This window comes from Microcaecilia unicolor, chromosome 4 (genome assembly GCF_901765095.1).
Source record: "Microcaecilia unicolor chromosome 4, aMicUni1.1, whole genome shotgun sequence".
Lineage (NCBI taxonomy): Eukaryota > Metazoa > Chordata > Amphibia > Gymnophiona > Siphonopidae > Microcaecilia > Microcaecilia unicolor.
In genome coordinates this window covers 250,652,377-250,675,361 of record NC_044034.1, presented here as the reverse complement: position 1 = coordinate 250,675,361, position 22,985 = coordinate 250,652,377, and the positions used below count along the sequence as shown (strand labels likewise).

Here is a 22,985-nt window from a genome sequence, read left to right as displayed (position 1 = left end):
AGCTTTACTAACTGAACTAACAAATGAGCATATGTTGCAATTTTCATTATTTATACCTAGTAAATTATTATAATCTAGTTCTGAAATCCTGTTTTCTAAGTTGCTAATTTTAAAGCTAAAATATGAAACTATTTGCATAATTAACACAACCTTGTAATGATATCATTAATTAAATTTAAATGCTATTGTACTGAGCTTGTTTCTTCTTTCTGTACATGTGGTAATGACAGCAAGAAACTCTCTCTGCTAACATACCAGGACTAAAAGCTGTCGGATCAATACTCAAAAACCACTTTTCCATACAGCAGTAGCTGCTCTATGGATAAGTCCCTTATTTCCCAATTGTCAACGGCGCTATCCAGATTGTGACAGTGACACAGGGAATTCTTCCAAACTGCCCCAGCAAATATCCAGATAGACAGAATACCCACATACTGTCCCGGCAATAACTCGACAGATAGACAGCAATATTCAGTTGCTGTCTGTATAGCTCTGTGGATGAAATTAAACCAGCAAAAAGGCTGCCCTAAGTTAACCTGCATAGCTATATGGATAGAGACTGAATATCGTCACTATCTGTACAACTAATGGCAATCACCGCTATATTCATGTATCTTCAGTACCACTCCCTATCCAGATAAAGACACTGAATATATGGAATAGATTTAAATGCCAGAGAAGATATTAAAAAAAAAATGTTGACCGCAACATTTGAATTTTTACCTGGATGAAATCTCAATGCAAACAACAAAATAAAGGCATTAACATGATAAATCAGGAGCTGAGAGGAAGATTACCAACTTTAAAGCAAATAAACAAACCAAAACAAAGAATACTGGAAAAAGTGACCTAAATTGTAAAATCTACAAGAAAAACTGGCTGGACATTTGCTGCATTTCTAACACTTTCCTGGAACAGACAAGAAAAATCATTCCAACATCAGAATAGAAAATGAACAAGAAACTATATTCTTTTCTGAAAGGTATATTAAAACTAAAAGATCCAATATCCTGAAAATCCAGAAAGTTTTGATACTGAGAAAAATTTCAAAACTCATATTCTAAAAATATAACTCAAAGAAAAAACTGTTGAGAATGGAGAAGCAAGGTGTTGGTTGCAAGGAAACGAACTATTGCATCCGTAAGTATTGCCATACTGGGAAAGACCATAGGTCCATCAAGCCCAGCATCCTGTTTCCAACAGTGGCCAATCCAGGTCACATATACCTGGCAAGATCCCAAAAAAGTACAAAACATTTTATACTGCTTATCCCAGAAATAGTGGATTTTCCCCAAGTCCATTTAATAATGGTCTATGGACTTTTCTTTTAGGAAGCCGTCCAAACATTTTTAAAACTCCACTAAGCTAACTACCTTTACCACATTCTCTAGCAACGAATTCCAGAGTTTAATTACACGTTGAGTGAAGAAAAAGTTTCTCCAATTCGTTTTAAATTTACTACATTGTAGCTTCATCGCATGCCCCCTAGTCCTAGTCTTTTTGGAAAGCGTAAACAGATGCTTCACATTTACCCTTTCAACTCCACTCAGCCGCCTTTTCTCCAAGCTGAAGAGCCCTAGCCACTTTAGCCTTTCCTCATTGGGAAGTCATCCCATCCCCTTTATCATTTTCGTCGCCCTTCTCTGCACCTTTTCTAATTCCACCATATCTTTTTTGACATGCGGTGACCAGAATTGAACACAATATTCGAGGTGCGGTCGCACCATGGAATGATACAAAGGCATTATAACATCCTCATTTTTGTTTTCCATTCCTTTCCTAATAATACCTAACATTCTATTTGCTTTCTTAGCCGCCGCAGCACACTGTGCAGAAGGTTTCAACGTATCATCGACGACGACAACTAGATCCCTTTCTTGGTCTGTAACATGGAACCTTGCATGATGTAGCTATAATTCAGGTTCCTCTTTCCCACATGCATCACTTTGCACTTGCTCACATTAAACATCATCTGCCATTTAGACGCCCAGCCTCCCAGTCTCATAAGGTCCTCTTGTAATTTTTCACAATCCTCCTGCGATTTAACAACTTTGAATAACTTTGTGTCATCAGCAAATTTAATTACCTCACTAGTTACTCCCATGTCTAGGTCATTTATAAATATGTTAAAAAGCAGCGGTCCCAGCACAGACCCCTGGGGAACCCCACTAACTACCCTTCTCCACTGAGAATACTGACCATTTAACCCTACTTTCTCTTTTCTATCTTTTAACCAGTTTTTAATTCACAATAGAACACCACCTCCTATCCCATGACTCTCCAATTTCCTCTGGAGTCTTTCATGAGGTACTTTGTCAAACACCTTCTGAAAATCCAGACACACAATATCAACTAGCTCACCTTTATCCACATGTTTGTTCACCCCTTCAAAGAAATGTAGTAGATTGGTGAGGCAAGATTTCCCTTCACTAAATCCATGTTGACTTTGTCTCATTAATTCATGCTTTTGAATATGCTATGTAAAATTTTGTTCTTTGTAATAGTCTCTACCATTTTGCCCGGCACCAACGTCAGACTCAACGGTCTATAATTTCTCAGATCTCCTCTGGAACCTTTTTTAAAAATCGGCGTTACATTGGCCACCCTCCAATCTTCCGGTACCATGCTCGATTTTAAGGATAAATTACATATTACTAACAATAGCCGCAAGCTCATTTTTCAGTTCTATCAGTACTCTGGGATGAATACCATCCAGTCCAGGAGATTTGCTCTCTACAGTTTGTAGAACTGCCCCATTACATCCTCCAGGTTTACAGAGAATTCATTAAGTTTCTCCGACTCGTCAGCTTCGAATACCATTTCCGGCATTAGTATCCCATCCAAATCTTCCTCGGTGAAGACTGAAGCAAAGAATTCATTTAATCTCTCCACTATGGCTTTGTCTTCCCTGATCGCCCCTTTTACCCCTCGGTCATCTAGCGGTCCAACTGATTCTTTTGCAGGCTTCCTGCTTTTAATATACCTAAGAAAATTTTTACTATGTGTTTTGGCCTCCAACGCAATCTTTTTTTTGAAGTCCCTCTTAGCCTTCCTTATCAGCGCTTTGCATTTGGCTTGACATTCCTTATGCTGTTTCTTATTATTTTCAGTTGGTACCTTCTTCCATTTTCTGAAGGATTTTCATTTAGCTCTAATAGCTTCCTTCACCTCACTTTTTAACCATGCCGGCTGTCGTGTGGTCTTCTGTCCTCCTTTTTTAATATGTGGAATATATTTGGCCTGGGCTTCCAGGATGGTGTTTTTGAACAGCATCCACGCCTGATGTAAATTTTTGACCCTCGCAGCCGCTCCTCTAAGTTTTTTTTTCCACTGTTCTTCCCATTTAATCTTAGTCTTCTTTTTTAAAGTTAAACACTAACGTATTGGATTCCCTATGTTTACTTACTTTAAAGCTAATATCAAATCCGATCATATTATGGTCACTATTATCAAGCGGCCCCAGCACCATTACCTCCCGCACCAGATCATGCGCTCCACTAAGGACTAGGTCTAGAATTTTTCCTTCTCTCGTTGGCTCCTGTACCAGCTGCTCCATAAAGCAGTCCTTTATTTCATCAAGGAATTTTACCTCCCTAGCATGCCCTGATGTTACATTTACCCAGTCAATATCGTGGTAATTGAAATTACCCATTATTATTGTGTTGCCCAGTTTGTTTGTGTCCCTAATTTCCTTTAACATTTCTGCATCCGTCTATTCATCCTGGCCAGGCGGACGGTAGTACACTCCTATCACTATCCTTTTCCCCTTTACACATGGAATTTCAGTCCATAGTGATTCCAAGAAGTGTTTTGTTTCCTGCAGAATTTTCAATCTATTTAAGGCTCTCCTTAATATACAGTGCTACCCCTCCACCAATTCGATCCACCCTATCACTATGATATAATTTGTACCCCGGTATAACAGTCTCCCACTGGTTATCCTACTTCCACCAGGTCTCAGAGATGCCTATTATATCTAATTTTTCATTTAGTACAATATATTCTAACTCTCCCATCTTATTTCTTAGGCTCCTGGCATTCGCATATAGACATTTCAAACTATGTTTGTTGTTCCTATTTACATACTACTACTACTTATTTCTATAGCGCTACTAGACGTACGCAGCGCTGTACACTTGAACATGAAGAGACAGTCCCTGCTCGACGGAGCTTACAATCTAATTAGGACAGACAAACAGGACAAACTAGAGATAAGGGAATAATAAAGTGAGGATGATAAAATAAGGGTTCTGAACAAGTGAATAAAGGTTAGGAGTTAAAAGCCACATCAAAAAGGTGGGCTTTTAGCTTAGATTTGAAGATGGCCAGAGATGGAGCTTGATATACCGGCTCAGGAAGTCTATTCCAGGCATATGGTGCAGCAAGATAAAAGGAACGGAGTCTGCAGTTAGCAGTGGAGGAGAAGAGTGCAGATAAGAGAGATTTACCCACTGAACGGAGTTCCCAGGGAGGAATGTAGGGAGAGATGAGAGTGGAAAGGTACTGAGGAGCTGCAGAGTGAATGCACTTATAGGTTAATAAGAGGAGTTTGAACTGTATGCGGAAACGGATAGGAAGCCAGTGAAGTGACTTGAGGAGAGGGCTAATATGAGCATAATGACACTGGCGGAATATTAGTCGTGCAGCAGAATTTTGAACAGATTGAAGAGGAGAGAGATGGCTAAGTGGGAGACCTGTGAGAAGCAAGTTGCAATAGACTAAGCGAGAGGTGCTAAGAGTGTGGATGAGGGTTCTGGTAGTGTGCTCAGAAAAGAAAGGGCGAATTTTGGTGATATTATAGAGAAAGAAACGACAGGTTTTAGCAATCTGCTGAATATGTGCAGAGAAGGAGAGGGAGGAGTCGAAGATGACCCCAAGGCTACGAGCTGATGAGACAGGAAGGATGAGTGTGTTATCCACAGAGAGGAGGGAGATAGGGCGATAGTTGGAAGGACAGGTAGGGTCCAATGAAGGTTTTTTAAGGAGTGGTGTGACTATGGCATGTTTTAAGGCATCAGGAACAGGCGCAGTGGAAAGTGAAAGATTGAGGATATGACAGATAAAAGGGATGACAGTAGGAGTGATAGTGTTAAGTAGATGGGTGGGAATAGGATCAGAGGAACAGGTAGTTAGTTTCGAGGAGGAAAGAAGATGTGTAGTTTCCTCTTCAGTGATTTCAGAAAAGGAAGAAAAGGAGGCAGGGGTTGGAGGGTTGAGAGATTGGACCCAGGGAAGGAGAGGTGGAGATGACCTGGTAGATAATTCAAGTTTAATCTTGTGAACCTTATCATGAAAGTACTCAGCCAGAGTCTGGGGGAAAAGTGAAGGCACTTTGAGGAGAGAGTTCAGTGTGGCAAAGAGACGTCGAGGGCTTGAGCCAAGAGAATTTGTCAACTGGATGTAATAGTCCTGTTTGGCAAGTAAAAGAGCAGACTAGAAGGAGGTCAGCAAGAATTTGAAATGTATGAAGTCAGCATGGGCATGGGATTTTAGCCAAAGGCATTCGGCAGAGCGGGCACAGGAACATAGGTAGCGGATTCTAGAGGTCAGCCAAGGCTGGGGTTTGGTATGTTTTACAGAACGGGGAATGGGAGGAGTGAGAGTATCCAGAGCAGAGGAGAGAATAGTATTATAGGAAGAGACAGCCTCATTGACAGACTTGGATAACATAGTGGTAGAGAAGAGATTTGAAACACTGGAGGACAGAGTAGAAGGGTCAATAGCCTGAAGATTCCTAAATGTATTGGTTAAGATTGGACAGGACCGGGGAGGAGGGTGTTTAAGTGTGAAAGTTATCAGATGATGGTCAGAGAGTGGAAGAGCTGAGGAACAGAAACTGGAGAGTGAGCAGTTTGAGAAAAGGATAAGATCAAGACAGTGGCCATTCTGGTGAGTAGGGGCAGTGGAGCACAGTTGAAGATTGAAAGAGGATGTTAAAGCAAGAAACTGAGAAGCATAAGAGTCAGAGGGATTATTAGCATGAATGTTAAAATCCCCAAGAATGAGGGAAGGAGATGAAGGTTCAAGAAAGAAGAAAAGCCAGGCATCAAAGTCAGTGAGAAAGGAAGAAAGGGACTTATCAGGGGGTCGATAAATGACTGCTACTCGGAGAGGCAGAGGAGCAAATAGACGGATGGAGTGCACCTCGAAGGAAGACAAACAGTGAGACTGAGTTGGAAGAAGAGGTTGAAATCTACAATAGGGTGAAAGTAGTAGCCAGGCACCACTTCCGTGGCCAACCGGACGAGGACTATGGGAGAAAAAATAACCTCGATGGCATAGGGCCGCGACTGAAGCAGAGTCTTCAGGGTAATGCCAAGTTTCAGTTAGGGCAAGCAGATGGAGAGTACGAGAGATAAAGAGGTCATGAATGTAGGAAAGTTTGTTACATCCACAGAGCACAAGAGAAAGGCAGGGAAGAAGGGGGGAGGAGAGGAACAGAAATTAGATAGGAGATATCACGGTGTGACCTGCACAAATAGGATGAGAGCTGATGTGGAGGACAAGGATTGGGATTAATGTCCCCAGCAGAGAGCAGGAGAAGGAGCAAGAGAGTACGGAGAAGAGTAGGAGAGGTATAACGACAGCGACGAAGGTGAGATGTACTCAGATAGAAAGGAGATGGATAAATGGAAGAGGAAAAAAGAGATGGTGAGATGATGAACACAGAGAGTGGACAATGTGTTCCTGCAGTGTACAGTGGTTTCAGATGGAGAAACAGATTAGGAAGGGACAGTACCAAGAAGAAAAAGTGTACAGGAGCCATAAGTAGTAACTGGGAGAAAAATAAATGTATAGAGAAAAAGCCCTTGGGCACCTAGAGCGGAGGCCCTTAGTGGATCGGAGTGGACCTGGGAGTTACCCCGGAGAAGCTGTAAAGGATATGCAGTTGAGCTGCAAGTCCTCCACAGCACCTGAAAGGCAGCCGATGGTAGAGCTGGGCACCTCTCAGCCGTGGAAAGGCTTACCAGGGGTTAGGCCGAAGCCGGAATTGCTCCCCCTGAGGGTCACCTGATCCTAGCCAAAAAGCACCTGGAAACCCTGAGCACCTGGAGCGAGGGCCCTGGAAAGATCGGGGTGGACCTGGGAGTCACTCCCGAATACAGCTGTGAGGATATGCAGAAGGGCTGTAAGTCCTCCACAGCACCTGGTCGGAGTGCTGGACACCTAGAGCAGAGGTCCTGAGTGGATCGGAGTGGACCTGGGAGTCACCCCGGAGAAGGCTGTAAAGGATATGCTCAGTACTTGACAGTATTAATTTGCAATCTTTTGTCTGATTTTTATTTAAAGACACCTGATCTACTATGGTCTCTTTTGCAACCTCACAATCAGAATACCCTATCTTCCCTGTTTTGGTGATACCTTTTAAAGATACCTTATCCCGAACCATGCGCTTTTGAGCGACTGTCGGCCTTCCCCCTGTTTCTAGTTTAAAAGCTGCTCTATCTCCTTTTTAAATGCCGATGCCAGCAGCCTGGTCCCACCCTGGTTAAGGTGGAGCCCATCCTTTCGAAATAGGCTCCCCCTTCCCCAGAATGTTGCCCAGTTCCTAACAAATCTAAAACCCTCCTCCCTGCACCATCGTCTCATCCACGCATTGAGACTCCGGAGCTCTGCCTGTCTCTTGGGCCCTGCGCGTGGAATGGGTAGCATTTCAGAAAATGCTACCCTAGAGGTTCTGGATTTGAGCCTTCTACCTAAGAGCCTAAATTTGGCTTCCAGAACCTCTCTCCCACATTTTCCTATGTCATTGGTATCCACATTTACCAAGACAGCTGGCTCCTCCCCAGCACTATCTAAAATCACGTGAGGTCTACCACCTTCGCATCAGGCAGGGAAGTCACCAGGCGATCCTCACGTCCACCAGCCACCCAGCTATATGCCTAATGATTGAGACACCAACTACAACAGCCGTCCTAACCTTTCCCTCCCAGGCAGCACTTGAGACATATCCTCGGTGCGAGAGGATAGTACATCTCCTGGTGGGCAGGTCCTGGCTATAGGAGTACTTCCTACTTCACCAGGGTGATGCTCTCCTTCTAGGAAACCTCCCTCCTCCAAGGTAGCACAGGGGCTACCAGACTGGAGGTGGGACTTCTCTACAACATCCTTGTAGGTCTCCTCTATGTACCTCTCTGTCTCCCTCAGCTCCACCGTCTGCTACTCTAGCCTGAAGAGAACGGACACATTCTCTGAGAGCTAGGAGCTCTTTGCATCGGGCACACACATATGACATCTCACCAACTGGGAGATAATTATACATGTGACACTCAATGCAAAAGACTGAATAGCACCCTCTCGCTGCTGGACTGCTGACTCCATCTTAGTGTTTTTGAGTTTTTCAATAATTAAAAACTTGCTACAGTATTAAGGATATTAGCTTAATATAAAAATGTCTTTTTGTTTATATAGTATATTGTATGATTTATTTAGTGTTTCCTTCTTAGATGGTAATGAAATATATTTAAAACTCTGTAAGAGCACTCCTTGCTTGTTACCCTAATTACAATAACTGACTATAAATGAAGAGTTGTCCTAGGGTGGGCGGGAAGACTAAACTAGATCCTGCAGTGCCTGCTAGATTCTATCTGTTAATGCTGTGGTACAAGGTTTTTAAAACTAAGTGGAAAAGACTATGGAGATTAGTTGATAATATTTGCTTTTTATATTTTTATTTTGCCTATCACTAACCTACAATTCCTCCTTTAAACCCCAATCTTTAAGTTCCCAAAGTAAAAAGCAAAATAGTGTTCACTTACCAGAGAAATGTCCTCTTCTCTCGGAACTTCTCAGAAAAAGTTCAATGGGACCTTTCCTCTTTATATAGTTTTGAATCTAAGGGGCCTTTTTCTTTTTTTTTTTTTTTATGTTTCAAGAAAATTTTTATTAGTTTTCCACAGGCTCTTTGAAGCTGACTCGGCAACCTATGCAAGTATTCTACTTCCCCACACCTTAGTTAACACTTAATTGAGGTCGCGGGATGTGCTACCTCTCCAGCAGCCAAGGAACAGAAAATAACTGCCTTTTAGAACAAGAGTTTTTGGCTGTTTAGTTTCTACCTCTAGAAAAGGTTTGTTTAAAACTGTGGGGAAAATGCCTATTTCTAGATAAAATTTCAGTTTAAAACTAGGGGAAAAGGGTTGTACACTATCCAGTTCATTTTCAAAAGTGATCGCCGGCCATCTTCCGACACAAATCGTGAGATGGCTGGAGATCTCGCAACGGCGGCCAAATCGGTATAATCGAAAGCCGCTATTTTGACACCATCACCGCTTTCCCGTTGCAGAGCTGGCGAAAGTTCAAGGGGGCGTATTGGCAGCGACGCGAAGGCGGGACATGGGTGGGCATGGGCAGGGTTACGAAATGGCTGGCTTTAGCCCATAATGGAAAAAAAAGACGGCAAAGAAGAGCATTTGGCCGCTTTTACTTGGTCCCTTTTTTTTCAGGTCCAAGCTTCAAAAAGGTGCCCGAACTGACCACATGACCACCGGAAGGAAGCGGAGATGACCTCCTCGTACTCCCCCAGTGGTCACTAACCCCCTCCCACCAAAAAAACCCCACTTTAAACACTTTTTTCCCAGCCTGTACGCCAGCCTCAAATGCCGTACCCACCTCCATAACAGCAGAATGTGTTCTGTCCTCAGACAGCCTTTTCCTGCTTGTGATGTGGCTCTGGGGTGAGTGTGACACCTTTTCTGTTATTTGCACTGCAGAGTCACATCAGCAATGCATTGTGGTGGGTGTAGGTATTGGTAGTTGGTAGGCTGTACTCCCCTGGTGCTTTCCCCCTGCTTACTGGGTCAGAGTGTGCCCTGTTTTGTTTCCTGTTGTAGTCCATGCGGTAGTGGCCATTTTTGTAAGCCAGTTTTAGTTCCCTTTCCTGAGTTACCCACATTAGAGAACGTAGTTCTTACCTTGAATGGTGCTGAAAGAGGGCATTGTACACCATTGTGCAAGCTCTGACCTACTGCTCATCTTAGTACCAGGGGACTCTTTGCCAGTGGGGCACAACGTCTGATCTGCAGTTAACTGTGAGTAAACATGGTTATTTCAAGAAAGGACTTTTTCAGAGAGATTAGTTTTCAGGTGTGAACTGGTGTGCCAAAGTTATACAGCAGCAATAAGTCCTAGAGGCTATATGCAGGTCCCTGGAGCAGGTTTAGTGGGTGAAGTACATTTGTGGGTAGTGGGTTTTGGGGGGGGGGGGGGTTGGGGGGCTCATCTCCCAAAGTAAGGGAGCTATCCACGTGGGAGCTTTTCTGAAGTCCACCGCAGTGACCCCCTAGGGAGCCCAGTTGGTGTCCTGGCATGTCAGGGGGGCCAGTGCACTAAAAATGCTGGCTCCTCCCATGGCCAAATGTCTTGAATTTGGCTGGGGTTTGAGATGGCCAACATAACTTTCCATTATCGCTAAAAAATGAAGCCGGCCATCTCAAACCCTGGCCAAATCCAAGGCATTTGGGTGGCCGGAACCGTATGATCGAAACAAAAGATGGGCGGCCATCTTTTTCGAATATATGGGTCTAGCCAGCTGTTTGCGGCACCGCCAAAATACATCGCCGGTGCCATTCAATTATTCCCCTCTATGGCAACCAGTTAATAATGCTTGCTTTTCTCTCTCTCTCTCTCTCTGTTTTTATTCCCCCTTAATACTAAACTAGATCCTGCAGTGCCTGCTAGATTCTACCTATCTGTTAATGCTGGGGTACAAAGTTTTTAAAACTAAGTGGAAAAGACTAAGGTGATTAGTTGATAAAATTTGCTTTTTATATTTTTATTTTGCCTATCACTAACCTACAATTCCTCCTTTAAACCCCACCACTCTCTATGGAACCAGTTTGTCAGGTATGGCTGATGAAGGAAAAAATTCTGCCATCAGATTGAGAACCAGCTTAGTACTCTGCACAACAGCCACCACCTGCCCTCTCCGCTATCCCAAGTTCAGCAAACTAATGTGGGTGAGGTTCAGGGCAGTGGTGTAGCAAGATGGCTAATGTTGAGAGGGAACGAACCCCACAATGTTCAGCCAGTGGTGGGCAACACTTTGCCTGTCCGCTGCCAGCATTTAACCCAGACATTCAATACCAGGCCATTTCTGGCATCCAGAATTGAATATCCAGGTTTTTCAACACTGGCTAGTGCATGACTGGTTAAATTAATATTCAGACCCAACAGGCCATGACTTAGCAGGCAAAGATAGGCCTGCTTTTAATGCATCCTTATTTGGCCACTAAACCTGGTCGATTAAGGTCCGAATATCAGGACTTAACTGGTCATGCCTCCAGAATGCCCCAACAATGCTAGCTTTATTTTTGGCACTCACCAGACATTTTCAGTGGCGATAACCAGTTATATGCCATTAAAAATGTCTGGTTATCTGCCAAGATGTGAGTTAAATGGTCAACGGGTGTTCCCGGCCGGTTAACTCACACTGAATATCAGGCCTGAAATGTTCTCTCCACACTTGCACCTTCTCCACTTTCTACCCCCTCTCCCACTCCCCCAGCAACTTCCCCAATGGAAATTATAAATACCTGAGCTGGTGGGGATCCCTAAGCCCCACCAGCTGAAGATTTCCTCCAGCAGCCAGAACTCTTCCCAAGCTCAGTAGTCAGTGGCAGTATTCCAGAGCTGCTGTGGCTGTTAGCCCCCCCTTGCATGCTCAGTTTTTGTGAATGCACCAAATATGCACAGGACGCTGCTAGCAGCAGTGGCAGGTCAACAACTCTACTGCTGGTTGCCATACTTGTAAAGAGTTCTCCTTGCCGACAGCAGCAAGGGTGTGTCAATATGGGGTGGGCCTGAGCCCAAAGTTGATGGATCCCTGCCCTTCCATGACTATGCCACTCGTTCAAGGTGACTAGTTGGTACCAAACTAGTCCTTTTGGGTCTGCTGCAGGGTAAATGCCCAAGGATCTTCCCTTGTTATATAAGTCAGATGGCTCCTTTGTTTATGCATTTTAAAAATGCACCATATTTACCTGAAGCTCATGAGTTACAAAAAGAATGCTTCGTTTCTGCATTCCAGTCTTGATTGCTTTCTTGAATATCTCTGTTCCCACATAAACATCCACAGCACTGAGTGGATCATCCAGCAGAACAATACTCCAGTCACTGTAGAGGGCACGGGCTAAGCTGATTCTCTGACGTTGACCACCACTCAAGTTGGCACCATGTTCTCCTATCTAGAAAGTAGAAAACTAAGCTTCAGTATTTCTGCGTAATCTTCTCATTCCCAAAAGTAAACACAGGGGCTTTACCATTGCCATGCATTACTTCTGGTAATTACAAAATATTAACACACTTTAGTAAATAGACCCCTGATGCAGCAGGGCTCCTGAGCTAAAGTAGCCAATTTATATTGAAAATCAGGCTCCAACTGAATAAGTCCACTTAAAAAAATTAAAATGTAAGTAAATGATACCCCATTACCATTTATAATCTTTTTTTTTTCTTTCAAAATCCATTCTGGCCTTGAAGAGTGATTCTCACTACTGGCTCTTTGGGGATGAGTGTGGAGATGTCACAGATGGGGAGTCAAGAGGGGATAGCATAGGAGTGAATCAGAGAACAGCATTATGTCCTAGTGTGTTTCTTAAATCAAAATAAAGTTGGATGGAAATTTATTTTTATCAAAATGAAGTATGACAGGAAAGGGGGCAAGGGAATCAAACTGGGTGGGATGTTTTTTAATCTTAAAAAAGTGAAATGTGGGAAAAATGGGGGTTGATTACAACAGCAGAAACTGTTTTTCTGGGAGGGAAAAGGGGAATTGTTGGAGGGTAGTCTGCTAACCAGATTTAGGCCTTCTATGGCAGCGGCACATATTTTTTTTTTTTGTTACATTTGTACCCCACGCTTTCCCACTCATGGCAGGCTCTATGTGGCAGGCAATGGAGGGTTAAGTGACTTGCCCAGAGTCGCAAGGAGCTGCCTGTGCTGGGAATCGAACTCAGTTCCAAAGTCCACCACTCTAACCACTAGGCCACTCCTCCACTCACATATGTTTGGCTGGCCAAGTTAGGAAACATTCACTGTTTTAGCCACAAACATTTCTCATGTTTTATGTTTCTTATTTATTTTGCACCAGTGTCAGACTGTGTGGAAGTGGAGGGGGCTGTTTGCACCCTGTCTCTCTAGACCGCCAGCTAAATCCTGGGGGGGGACTTTAGGGGGAGGGGGTTGCAGTTGACCTTTTGAGGGGGAGGGGCTTTCTGAAGGGGGCGGGGCTGCCATAGCCTACAGCAAGTGAAAGGGTCTTCCAGGGGAATCAGGTCAGCTGGGAAGCACTGCTTGGGGGAGAGGGGATCAGATTGGGGAGGATTGGAATAAGAGTGTATATTCTTGGGCTGGCCTTGTGTTATATGCCATGTCACAAGAAGGTGGTGGATAGAGTTAAAACAAGCAGAATGTATTTCAAGAACTAGCACTTTGCATTTTGTTTTTCTTCTTTTTGTTAATTTACCTCTGTCATATCTCCATGTGGCAAGGACGCTATGTCAGGATATAGACAGCATGCTTCCAGTGATGCCTGATATCTTTAAAAAAGTAAATAAGGCAATTACACATAGAAAGTATACAGCTTCTTGTTAACAAGATAACCATCATTTTAGAAATCTGTTCTATACAATGTTATTTAATTTACAAAAAAATGATTGTGTTGAATAAAGATGTTTTGGCCCTCATTTTACAGCCCTATTTGCATTTGAGATTGATTTGATTTGCTTACTTTATTTTTTGTCTATTAGATTGTAAGCTCTTTGAGCAGGGACTGTCTTTCTTCTATGTTTGTGCAGCACTGCGTACGCCTTGTAGCGCTATAGAAATGCTAAATAGTAGTAGTAGTAGTAGAGATGTGCATAAACCAGCACTTAAACATTTATCTAGCATAAAAGTCTAAGTCCCCGTTTTACAAAGCCAAGATATGCATGTCCCAAATCCAAGTGTGTGCAAATGGTAAGGGTGCAGGGTCTGGGTGTGTTTTGGGCATAATAAGGGTGTAACAAGTTAATAGACGTTTATTCCCCATTTCAGAAGGGGACTAAATGTCTGCATCTTAAAAGATCAAAATAGGGAGTTACACCTAAATTCAGAGGGCAGCACATTTTCTCTAACTGCTGCTGACAATAGGGTTTAGGCAATTTTGTTTTTTTCTCTTTTTTTATATACAAGTCGGGATCCTCCAGAGGGCAGATCTCAGGAAAAGACTCCTCCTCGTTCTTCGGGACACTCGGTGCATAAATGTCCATTTCTCCTGCATTTTAGAACAGCCTCTATGACAGCCTCTACTAGTAAACTTGAAACATCTTTCCCTGGACATCTCAATTCTGACATCTATGTCCTTTCATATTCTAAAATGAGCTTGTAAATGTTATATAATGCAGTGGCTTGTTGAAAGGGCAGGTGGATTTAGCAATCCATGCTCCATAGATTGCAATTTATTTATTTATACGTTTCTTTTATATCCCACCTATCTATATAATGATAGGCACAGCACAACCCAACATTCACAAATTTATATAGAAAGACAATAAAATATACATGCAAAATCTGTATTAAATTGAATCAATAAAAACTATCTTAAAAAATAAACACATTTAGGGCTCACTTAGCAGGATAATTCACATTTTTGCCATACTTACCAAAAATGTTCAGGCATGAGACTGAACTTTACTAATATCGCAAATGACTAAAGGTTTCTGTGGTCTTGACAGTAAGTGATGGAAGTTATCTCACAGATGGTAAGCCAGTTGCCAACAGTGATACATCATCTTGATTCTAATATTGGTTCAAGTAATTGTTCCATGGCATCACTGTTGCTAAGACCATGCAGCTGGGTTTCCCCACAAGCTTCCATATTATAGATTACAACATGTGTCCTGGGAGTTTCAGCTGAGCTATGTGAACTAATGCTAGAAACAAAGCTGGCTAGTCTTGAATGTATATGACTGTTGTAAAAAGCCCCAACAGTAGTCTAATGAGAGAAGGTTTACTTCTGAACTCCTATCAAGATTAAGTAGGGCTTAGTCAACTAAGAGGAACAGAAAACATTTTACTTGTCCTATCAATGTGCAAGAGAAAACTATAGACTGGCTCCTGTACAAGAAATCTGAATTGCTGTTATATTTATTATGATACTGTTTTTGTATTCTGTTGTATATTTTTTCATTGGTACTTTATGCTGTATTGATGTATTATATTTTTTATGTAAAGTACTTTGGGTCTTCAGGAAATAAGGCAATATACAATTGCAAAAGTAAAAAATAGAAATATGAATAAAATGTACAACAATTTGTGCAACTTAATCAAAAGTATACTTCCAAAATAGGCTATAAAGTTTCTCTCCTTCAACTTGTCTGACTGTTACACAGATATCAGCCTAGGACTTTGAATATACCAATCTACTCCCCTGTCAGTTCTTTAACTGCAGTTCTGGCTTGTATAAATCTATATATCAAACTTTAGCCTCAACGTTAATCATAGGCAGTTAGTGACTCACATGCTTGAGGAGGCTAAAGTGGGGCAGGGCGGGACTATGATGCAGTGGGATGGAGCATGGTAGGGCAAGTTAAAATCCTGTAGGAAGAGGGGGTGACACCTATGTCAACAGTAAATGGACAGTGCAGCACTTTTGAATACAATGGGAAAGCAAAGTTACTCACCTGTTCTCCGAGGACAGCAGGACACATATTGCCACATATGGATGGTGTCATCCAACAGAACCCGGCATGGGCTCTACCCAGCGTTCTAGTAACTTCTGAAGCCTTTGGCAACAACATATCGCACATGTGCAGGTGACTTCCACCTAATGTGAGCATGCAGGACCAGCAGTATAGGCGGTGTGGATTCCTTGACGGGGGGAATCGGTGAAGCGGTCCCCCCGCTGGAAGCTGAAATATCTCTTTCCCCGCCATGTATGACGCCTCCTCTGTGCCCTGCAATGATTGCCAGCCACGCGGGGTCTACTCTGGAGCCCGGAAGGGGCGATTCAGAGAGACCCATAGGGGAACGCGGCAGAGCTGAGACAACAGCGATTGCAGGACGAGACACAGAGGTAAATCTGGACAGGATTTGGCGGAAGCTCTTAGACATTGAAAAAGCCTTGGGACGCTCTTCAGAAGAGGTAAAATCTTTAAATTTACACGTGAAAGAAGTGAAAGACTCCCTGGATATGGCTAAGCAAGATTTTTCCACAAGAATTGAGGCCTTACAGAAAGAGACTAAGCAGACTGTAGATTTCAAGGTGGCCGTGATTAAGGATAATTTGGATATCAGAAGGAAGATTGAACAAATGGAGAACTATAACAGGAGATTGAACTTACGTGTTTTGAATTTTCCTAGACTGTTGGGTGTATCCCCAATTGATATGTTTGTTAGATTTTTGAAAGAAAATTTGAATTATTCACAGGAAGTAGTTCCTCCATTAAATAAGATTTATTATATACCTAGCACAATGAAAAAGGTTGAAGGGGAGATATCAAATGATTTACAAAATGTCACAGCTATTTTGGAGAAATCTATAGATGATGTAAGTGAAAGAGGGATGCTGTTGGTGTCCTTTGTTTTTCAGCAAGACCTGAATGTAATTATGAGATTATACTTTAAATCAACTAATCATAGTTTTGCAGGTCAAAAGATTTGGCTTTACCCCAATGTGACAAAATCAACCCAAGAAAAAAGAAAAATGTTTCTTTCTATGAGGTCAAAAGTTGTTGATAAAGGGGGAACTTTCCTCTTGGCTTACCCGTGTAAATGTCTCATAAGGCTTAATCAGACAAAATATGTTTTTTATGTTCCTGATCAGCTTAAATCCTTTCTGGAAGTAGAACAGAGTCAGAATTAAAAGAAATGTAGAGAAATACGACTCCATAATTTTGGAGAAACTATTTGATAATTTGATTTTTGTTAAACTTCACTAATTCCTGCCCCCCGTTTTTCTTCGCCTTATTAGGCTTTGAGGTCTAAGTAAGTCAGATTGTATTAGATTGTAAGTTTGAAATGATTATATCTGTATGACTATTGTGGCTGTGTTCAACTTGACAGTTTGTTATATCTGTTAAAGTTTAATGTAAATAATAATAAAAATTATCATATAAAATTCAAAAAAAAAAATGGACCAGCAGTATAATAAAAGAAACTTAAGAAATACAGCTCCTAAGGGAGGAGGGATGGTATGTAGCAGTAGTTGTCCTGCTATCCTCAGAGAACACCTAATACAGGCAGAGGTATAGCCACAGAAGGCCTGGGCCCGTCCACTTTCGTCCCAAGTCCACCCAGAAGCAGCCAGTCTGGCAGAACAGAAAACCAGCAATGGTAACTGCCGGTGCTGACTGACAGATGGACACAGGTGGCACTCCCTCCTCCACTGATGACATGCCCTGAATCCGGCCGCCCCAGGAACCTCAATGGCTATGTCATTCTCAGAAGGCAGCACAGGACCTCCCAGCTGTGTGCACGCTAATGGCTCTGCAGTTTCCCACTCCCAAAGGACACAGACTTCCTGCTTCTGTGAGGGAAGGTTGCTGCAGAGCTGTCAGCATGCACATAGCTGGGAGGTCCCACACTGCGTTCTTAGAATTATATCACCACTGTGACTTCAGGTGAGTCGATGGCAACCAGGGTTAAGGGGTTGCTGGGGCTGCAAGGAAGGGAGCTGCCGCAGGAGACAGGAGGATTTGGAGGAGAGCTAAAGGGGGTGCTATGGGTAGAAAATAAGGACCCATACTGTACTAGGGCACAGAAGAGGACAGGGAAATAAAGAGATGTTGGATTGGAGGGGGGATATAAAGAAGGAAAGCTCAACATGAGGGAAGAAATGGAGAGGGGGATTCTGGACATAGGGAGAAACAGGACACAAAGAGGGCCTGCTGGACATGAGGGAAGGAGTGGGGAAAATTCTCAATACAGAGAAATACTGCACACAGAGAGGGGATGATTGAAGACACAGGGAGGGTCAGGACATAGTGTATGCTGGACATGAAGGAAGGAATGAGATGAGAGTTTGGATGCAGGGAAGGACTAGACACAGAGGGGAAGAACATGAGGGAAGGAAGAAGAGGAGATGAGTCTTTCCACAGGAAGGGACAAGACACAGAGAAGAGATGCTAGGCATGAGGAAAGGAAAGGGAGAGATTCTGGACACAGGGAAGGATAAGAGCAGGGTCAGAAAGGTGAGATGCTGGACATGGGGGGAGGATAAGAACAGGGACACAGAAGGGAGATGAATATGTAGAGAGAAGAAATGTCAAATTGACAGGAGATGCTAGAAAAATAGAAGAGAAGACAGAGGAATGCAGAAACCAGAGACAGGGACAAAATGATTAGAAAAATAAAATGACCAGACAACAAATGTAACCTGGTGGGTTATATATATATTTATAAAGTTTACCTGGGGTCCGATGATGTTTGGGGGGTCCTTCGAAGCTTCCAGACATCATCGGTGGCCAGTGTAGTGGCTCAGGAGACATGTTCAAGGCCTTCAGAGCAGAGCTGCGCTGTCTGTGGTTTGCTGTAGAGCTACCCGGCTATTGAGCTCAGTTTCCTGGCCGGGCATGAGTTAGAGAATGGCTGGTGTTGGCCTGTGGAGGAGGCTCTGCGCATGCACGCCTTTTCGCGCATGCAAGGTAGCGCTCCCAGACCGGCACTATGCCCAAAATGAGGACAGGACTAGCTTCTTAAGGCACCCCAGCAGGAGTTCCGTGGCTACCGCAGTAAATTATGGTGGTTTCCGCAGCCACGGAGGGATCTCCTGGACCCAGACTTGTGGTGGAGATCAAATGAGGACCCTTCTGTGAACCAGGTAAGGGGTCTGGTGGCCAAAAAATTGCTTAGTTTTTTTTCTTAGGTATGTTTTTGGTCCCATTAGACTGGTGCTTAAGGGGTTAATTTTTGAGGGATTTTAATGGTAGTTTTGGGGCCCTGAGAACCTCTTTAGGTGGCCTAGTACTTTGAAACTTTTTGAAAAAAACATTTTGGGGGTTAAATGAGAAGGTTTTAGTTTGGGCTACTTCTGAACTTTAGATTTTTTTTTTTTTTGAGCAGGCATCGCTCAAGGGTGTGCATGGGAAGATGCAGAATTTTATTAAAGTGAACATCTCTGGTTTTATATGAGTTTTGATAGAGATTTATGACAAAAATATGTAAACATCTCTAAATGTGTGCTTAAATTTACAAAAAATGTACTGTATGTGTAGTTTGACGGCACTAATGGTTATAGGATAGTTTGATCAAATTGCATAGTAATTTTTATGGTATTTTTTCTAAAAATGTAACTTTTTTATTATTTTCTATGGAGAAATTCTTTTCCAGAATGGAGACTGTGAAAAATGCTAATTAGGGTTCATGTTGCAAACATCCTATGTTCTGAGACCTGATTGGCTAGCATAGGTCAGCTGATGAGTCACTGTCTCCCTTAGCAACAGCTTGCCTAGGAGCAGTGTTGCCAGGTGGGCGGTTTTACCGCCCAATTGGGCGGTTTTCCGCGACCCGCCGCGGGAAATTTTTGCTCGCGGCGGGTTGTGGTTTTTTGGGCTGTTTTTGGGCTTCCGGGCGGTTTTTTGTGCGGCTTTTTCGGCCGCGGGGGGCAGGGTTAGTGACGTTTTTGGGCGGGGTTAGTGACGTGGGAGGCGGGGCCGATGACGTGGGAGGCGGGACCGATGACGTGGGAGGCGGGGCCGATGACGGGGAGGCGGGGCCGATGACGTCGGAGGCGGGGCCGGTGACGGCGGGGGCGGGGTTGATGACAGCGGGGGCGGGGGTGATGACGCGGGGGTGGGGGTGTCAGGGGCGGGGTTTGTGTTTGGGCGGGTTTTGGGCTGTTTTTTGGGCTGGATTGGGCTGGAAAAAAATTTCCACCTGGCAACCCTGCCTAGGAGTAGGAAGAGGGGATGAAGACACTGAAGAGTGAGGATGTGAGGGAGCTCTGACTGCATGATAGGATTTTTTAGAGAAAAAAGTGTTTAAAAGTGAGTTTCTCTGCAAGTGCCTGAGTCCTGAATGAAGGTAAAGTGAGCTGGAAGTGAAAAGTGTTGGATTTGAGCAGAGAAAAAAAAATCTAAACTTGACTTTTTTTGTTACTTGTGTGCTGTTTAAAAGTTTTGCAGTTAAGACTGAGGGAGAGAAACCAAGTGCATGACTGTGTGAAACAAGTTTGTTTAAGTGGATTAATCCCAGTTAAGCCACTAGGAAAACTGATCTCCAAGGCATAAGGTTGGGCCTGGGGTATTGCAGCTTGTATGTTCTGCATGATCTGCTGGTGTGCTAGTGTGGGAGATTGCATGCTTTTGGAAAAGACCAAGTTGCTGTGGGCATGTGACTGCAGCGTTCAACAAAGAGTGCCCTTCTTTAGTCAGGGTAGGTTGCAAAATTATCATTTATTTTGTCAGTTAGAAAGCCATAGATATCCCTTTACACCAGCTAGAGCTGTTCCTGATATTAGACAGAAAGGAAGTATTTTTTGTTGATTTTCTTTAAAGTGTGAGGCAGTAGGTTCCTGAACTGGAAGAAAAGAACCTGAGCTCCAACTTTCAAGCAAGGAGAAGAAAGAAGCTCCGAGAAAGACCAAAGTAAAGATAATACTGCACTTTCGTGCACAGCAAAGGAAAGGACATTGAGAAGTCGCTGAGTTTAATCAAATTTACCTTTCTAGAGACTGGTTCTGGGTGTTCTCACCTGAAAGGCATAAATTAGTTCAAAAAGAATCAATTCTTGAGACATACACTAGAAAGGAAAGTTATAGCTATACAGTAAAGATAAAGCAAATAAGATAATTTGGTCAATACTTATCTGATGGTTTCACTGTTGTTCCTAAGCAATACCACTGCACCTGTTAGAGAAATTTGAATTGTTAGTTTATATTTGAATAAATGTTAACACCACCACATTTCTATACCCCAAATTGGGTTTAAAATAAAAACTAGTAACTTGTACTTACCATCTGTCTGGTTTCTGGGTCTTAAAATCCTTTTAGTTTCCTTTCTTCTCCACAGTTTAGATCTTTGGAGACAAGACTACTTTAATTGTCTCTGAGCTCAGAGGTGAACTGCAAGCTTGAGGTATTTGGCCATGGGTAATGGTGGAGCTTGCAGGGCCTTCTAAAACTCAGAAGCTACACAAAGATAGAATAATTTTATTTTCTATTTAGTGATTGGAATATGTCACTTTTTTGAATGTATAGAGCTGGCTGTTAACAGGCTGTGCCTCCTTCAGCTTCAGGCAGGATTGGGGACCAGAGCAATCCCCCCTCCCCAAAGTGTTTATAGCAGTACAAGGGGAATTTCTTGTCTTGTCCTGCATGCAAGAGTCTGTCTTGGGGGGGGGGGAGGTCTGACCTCATAGACCTACCAATGAGAAACTCAATCAGATCATCACGTTCTTTTTAAAATCTCCGCCATCCTAGTTGTAAAGGTCTCAAATACAAATCAGTTCATGGATCCAGCTTTTCATATATAAGTACACAACTCTGGAATGTACTCCCAAAGGCTGTGAAAACTATGTATGACCACCTCAACTTCCGGAAATCACTAAAGACTTTCCTGTTCGAAAAAGCATATCCTAATGATCCAACTTAAATACCTGAATCCAACAACTCAAATAGACCCAAATGTGATATGAATTTAATGAACTTTACATAACCTTACTCTATGTTTCCTAATTTGTCTGTACATTTCTATTTCATTTAATAACAGCACTCTATATTTGTTCATAACCGGAGGAGGCTTTCGCCCCATGGCGCTATGTAAGCCACATTGAGCCTGCAAATAGGTGGGAAAATGTGGGGTACAAATGTAACTAAATAAATACTTGGTTCCCAGTCAGCCCTAGCTCCCCAATCCAGGATTCACACATGGGCCTATGTAGGAAAAGACAGCACCATAAACACTACAGTGAGTAGTAGCTCAATAAACCTCTTAGGAAAACTAAACAAGCCAGATTAGTATAAATCGATCCTACACAGACATTCAATGCTAACAGAATGCCTGGCCTTTTTTACACGTTGAATACAGTTAGACCCTCACCAAGCACAGAATAAATGACCCCAAACTAAAAATAAAAATGTATAGTCAAAAATTAAACTGATCCCCCAAGAAGCCAGACTCTGCATATAGTGCAACACCAGAGAAAGAGAAACAGTGATGTATGTTCCCCTTGTGCTATGCAAAATATAAAGATGGCAGATGTAAATGTCAAAAAACTGACACATTCCACTCACTAAAGTAAAAATTAATAAATACAAATTAAAAAAAAAGAAAATAAGGTGATAATTTTTTATTGGACTAATAAAAAGGTATCACCTTATTTTTGTTTTTTATTTTTAATAACCTTTGAAGTGAACTAATATGGCTAGCACACTATTTTATCCAAAATTAAAAATAATCTTTTTTCTATCTTTGTTGTCTGGCCATTTAATTTTTATAATTGTGTAGGTCTCAGTCTGTGCTTAGTGCTTTCTTGTCTTCTCCTAAATCTCTTTCTAGGGTCTTCCATCCATTTCTCTTTTTTTCCTCCCCTCCTATCTGCTGCATTTCTTTCACTGTATCCATCCCCGACACTGATCTTTTTTTTTTCAGTTTTGTTCTATTTTTCTGCCTATTTAGATTTCATTCAATCTTACTATCCAGTGTTCAATTCTCCCTTTTTTCACTGCAATCTACCTACAGTTTTCTTTCTCCTTCTCTTACCTCTGCACTCCCATCCCCCTTCCTCTCATTCCCCAGTCTTTAATTCTTCCCTCTTCCTCCCTGCCATGCAGCATCTGGTTCTCCCCCCACCCTCACCATGCAGCATCTCATCCCCTTCTCGCTCTCTCTCTCTCTCTCTGTCTGCCATGCATTCCCCCTCTCTCTCTTCCCTCCATCCAGTATCACCCCCCTCTCTCTCTTCTCTCCATCCAGTATCACCCCCCCCCCTCTCTCTTCCCCTTTATCCAGCATTACCCTGTCTCTCTATTTTTCTCTCTCCCTTTCCCCCATTCAGCATAATCTCAT

The 22,985-nt window shown here is 42.8% G+C and overlaps 1 protein-coding gene across 1 annotated transcript in view; it reads right to left on the bottom strand.

The window, feature by feature from the left end:
* Positions 1 to 22,985, bottom strand: part of LOC115469687 (multidrug resistance-associated protein 5-like) — a 416,281-nt gene that overhangs the window by 225,771 nt on the left and 167,525 nt on the right. Inside the window, 2 exon segments of the mRNA XM_030202474.1 lie at positions 11,982 to 12,185; positions 13,466 to 13,538. Coding sequence (XP_030058334.1) covers positions 11,982 to 12,185; positions 13,466 to 13,538 — 277 coding nt within the window.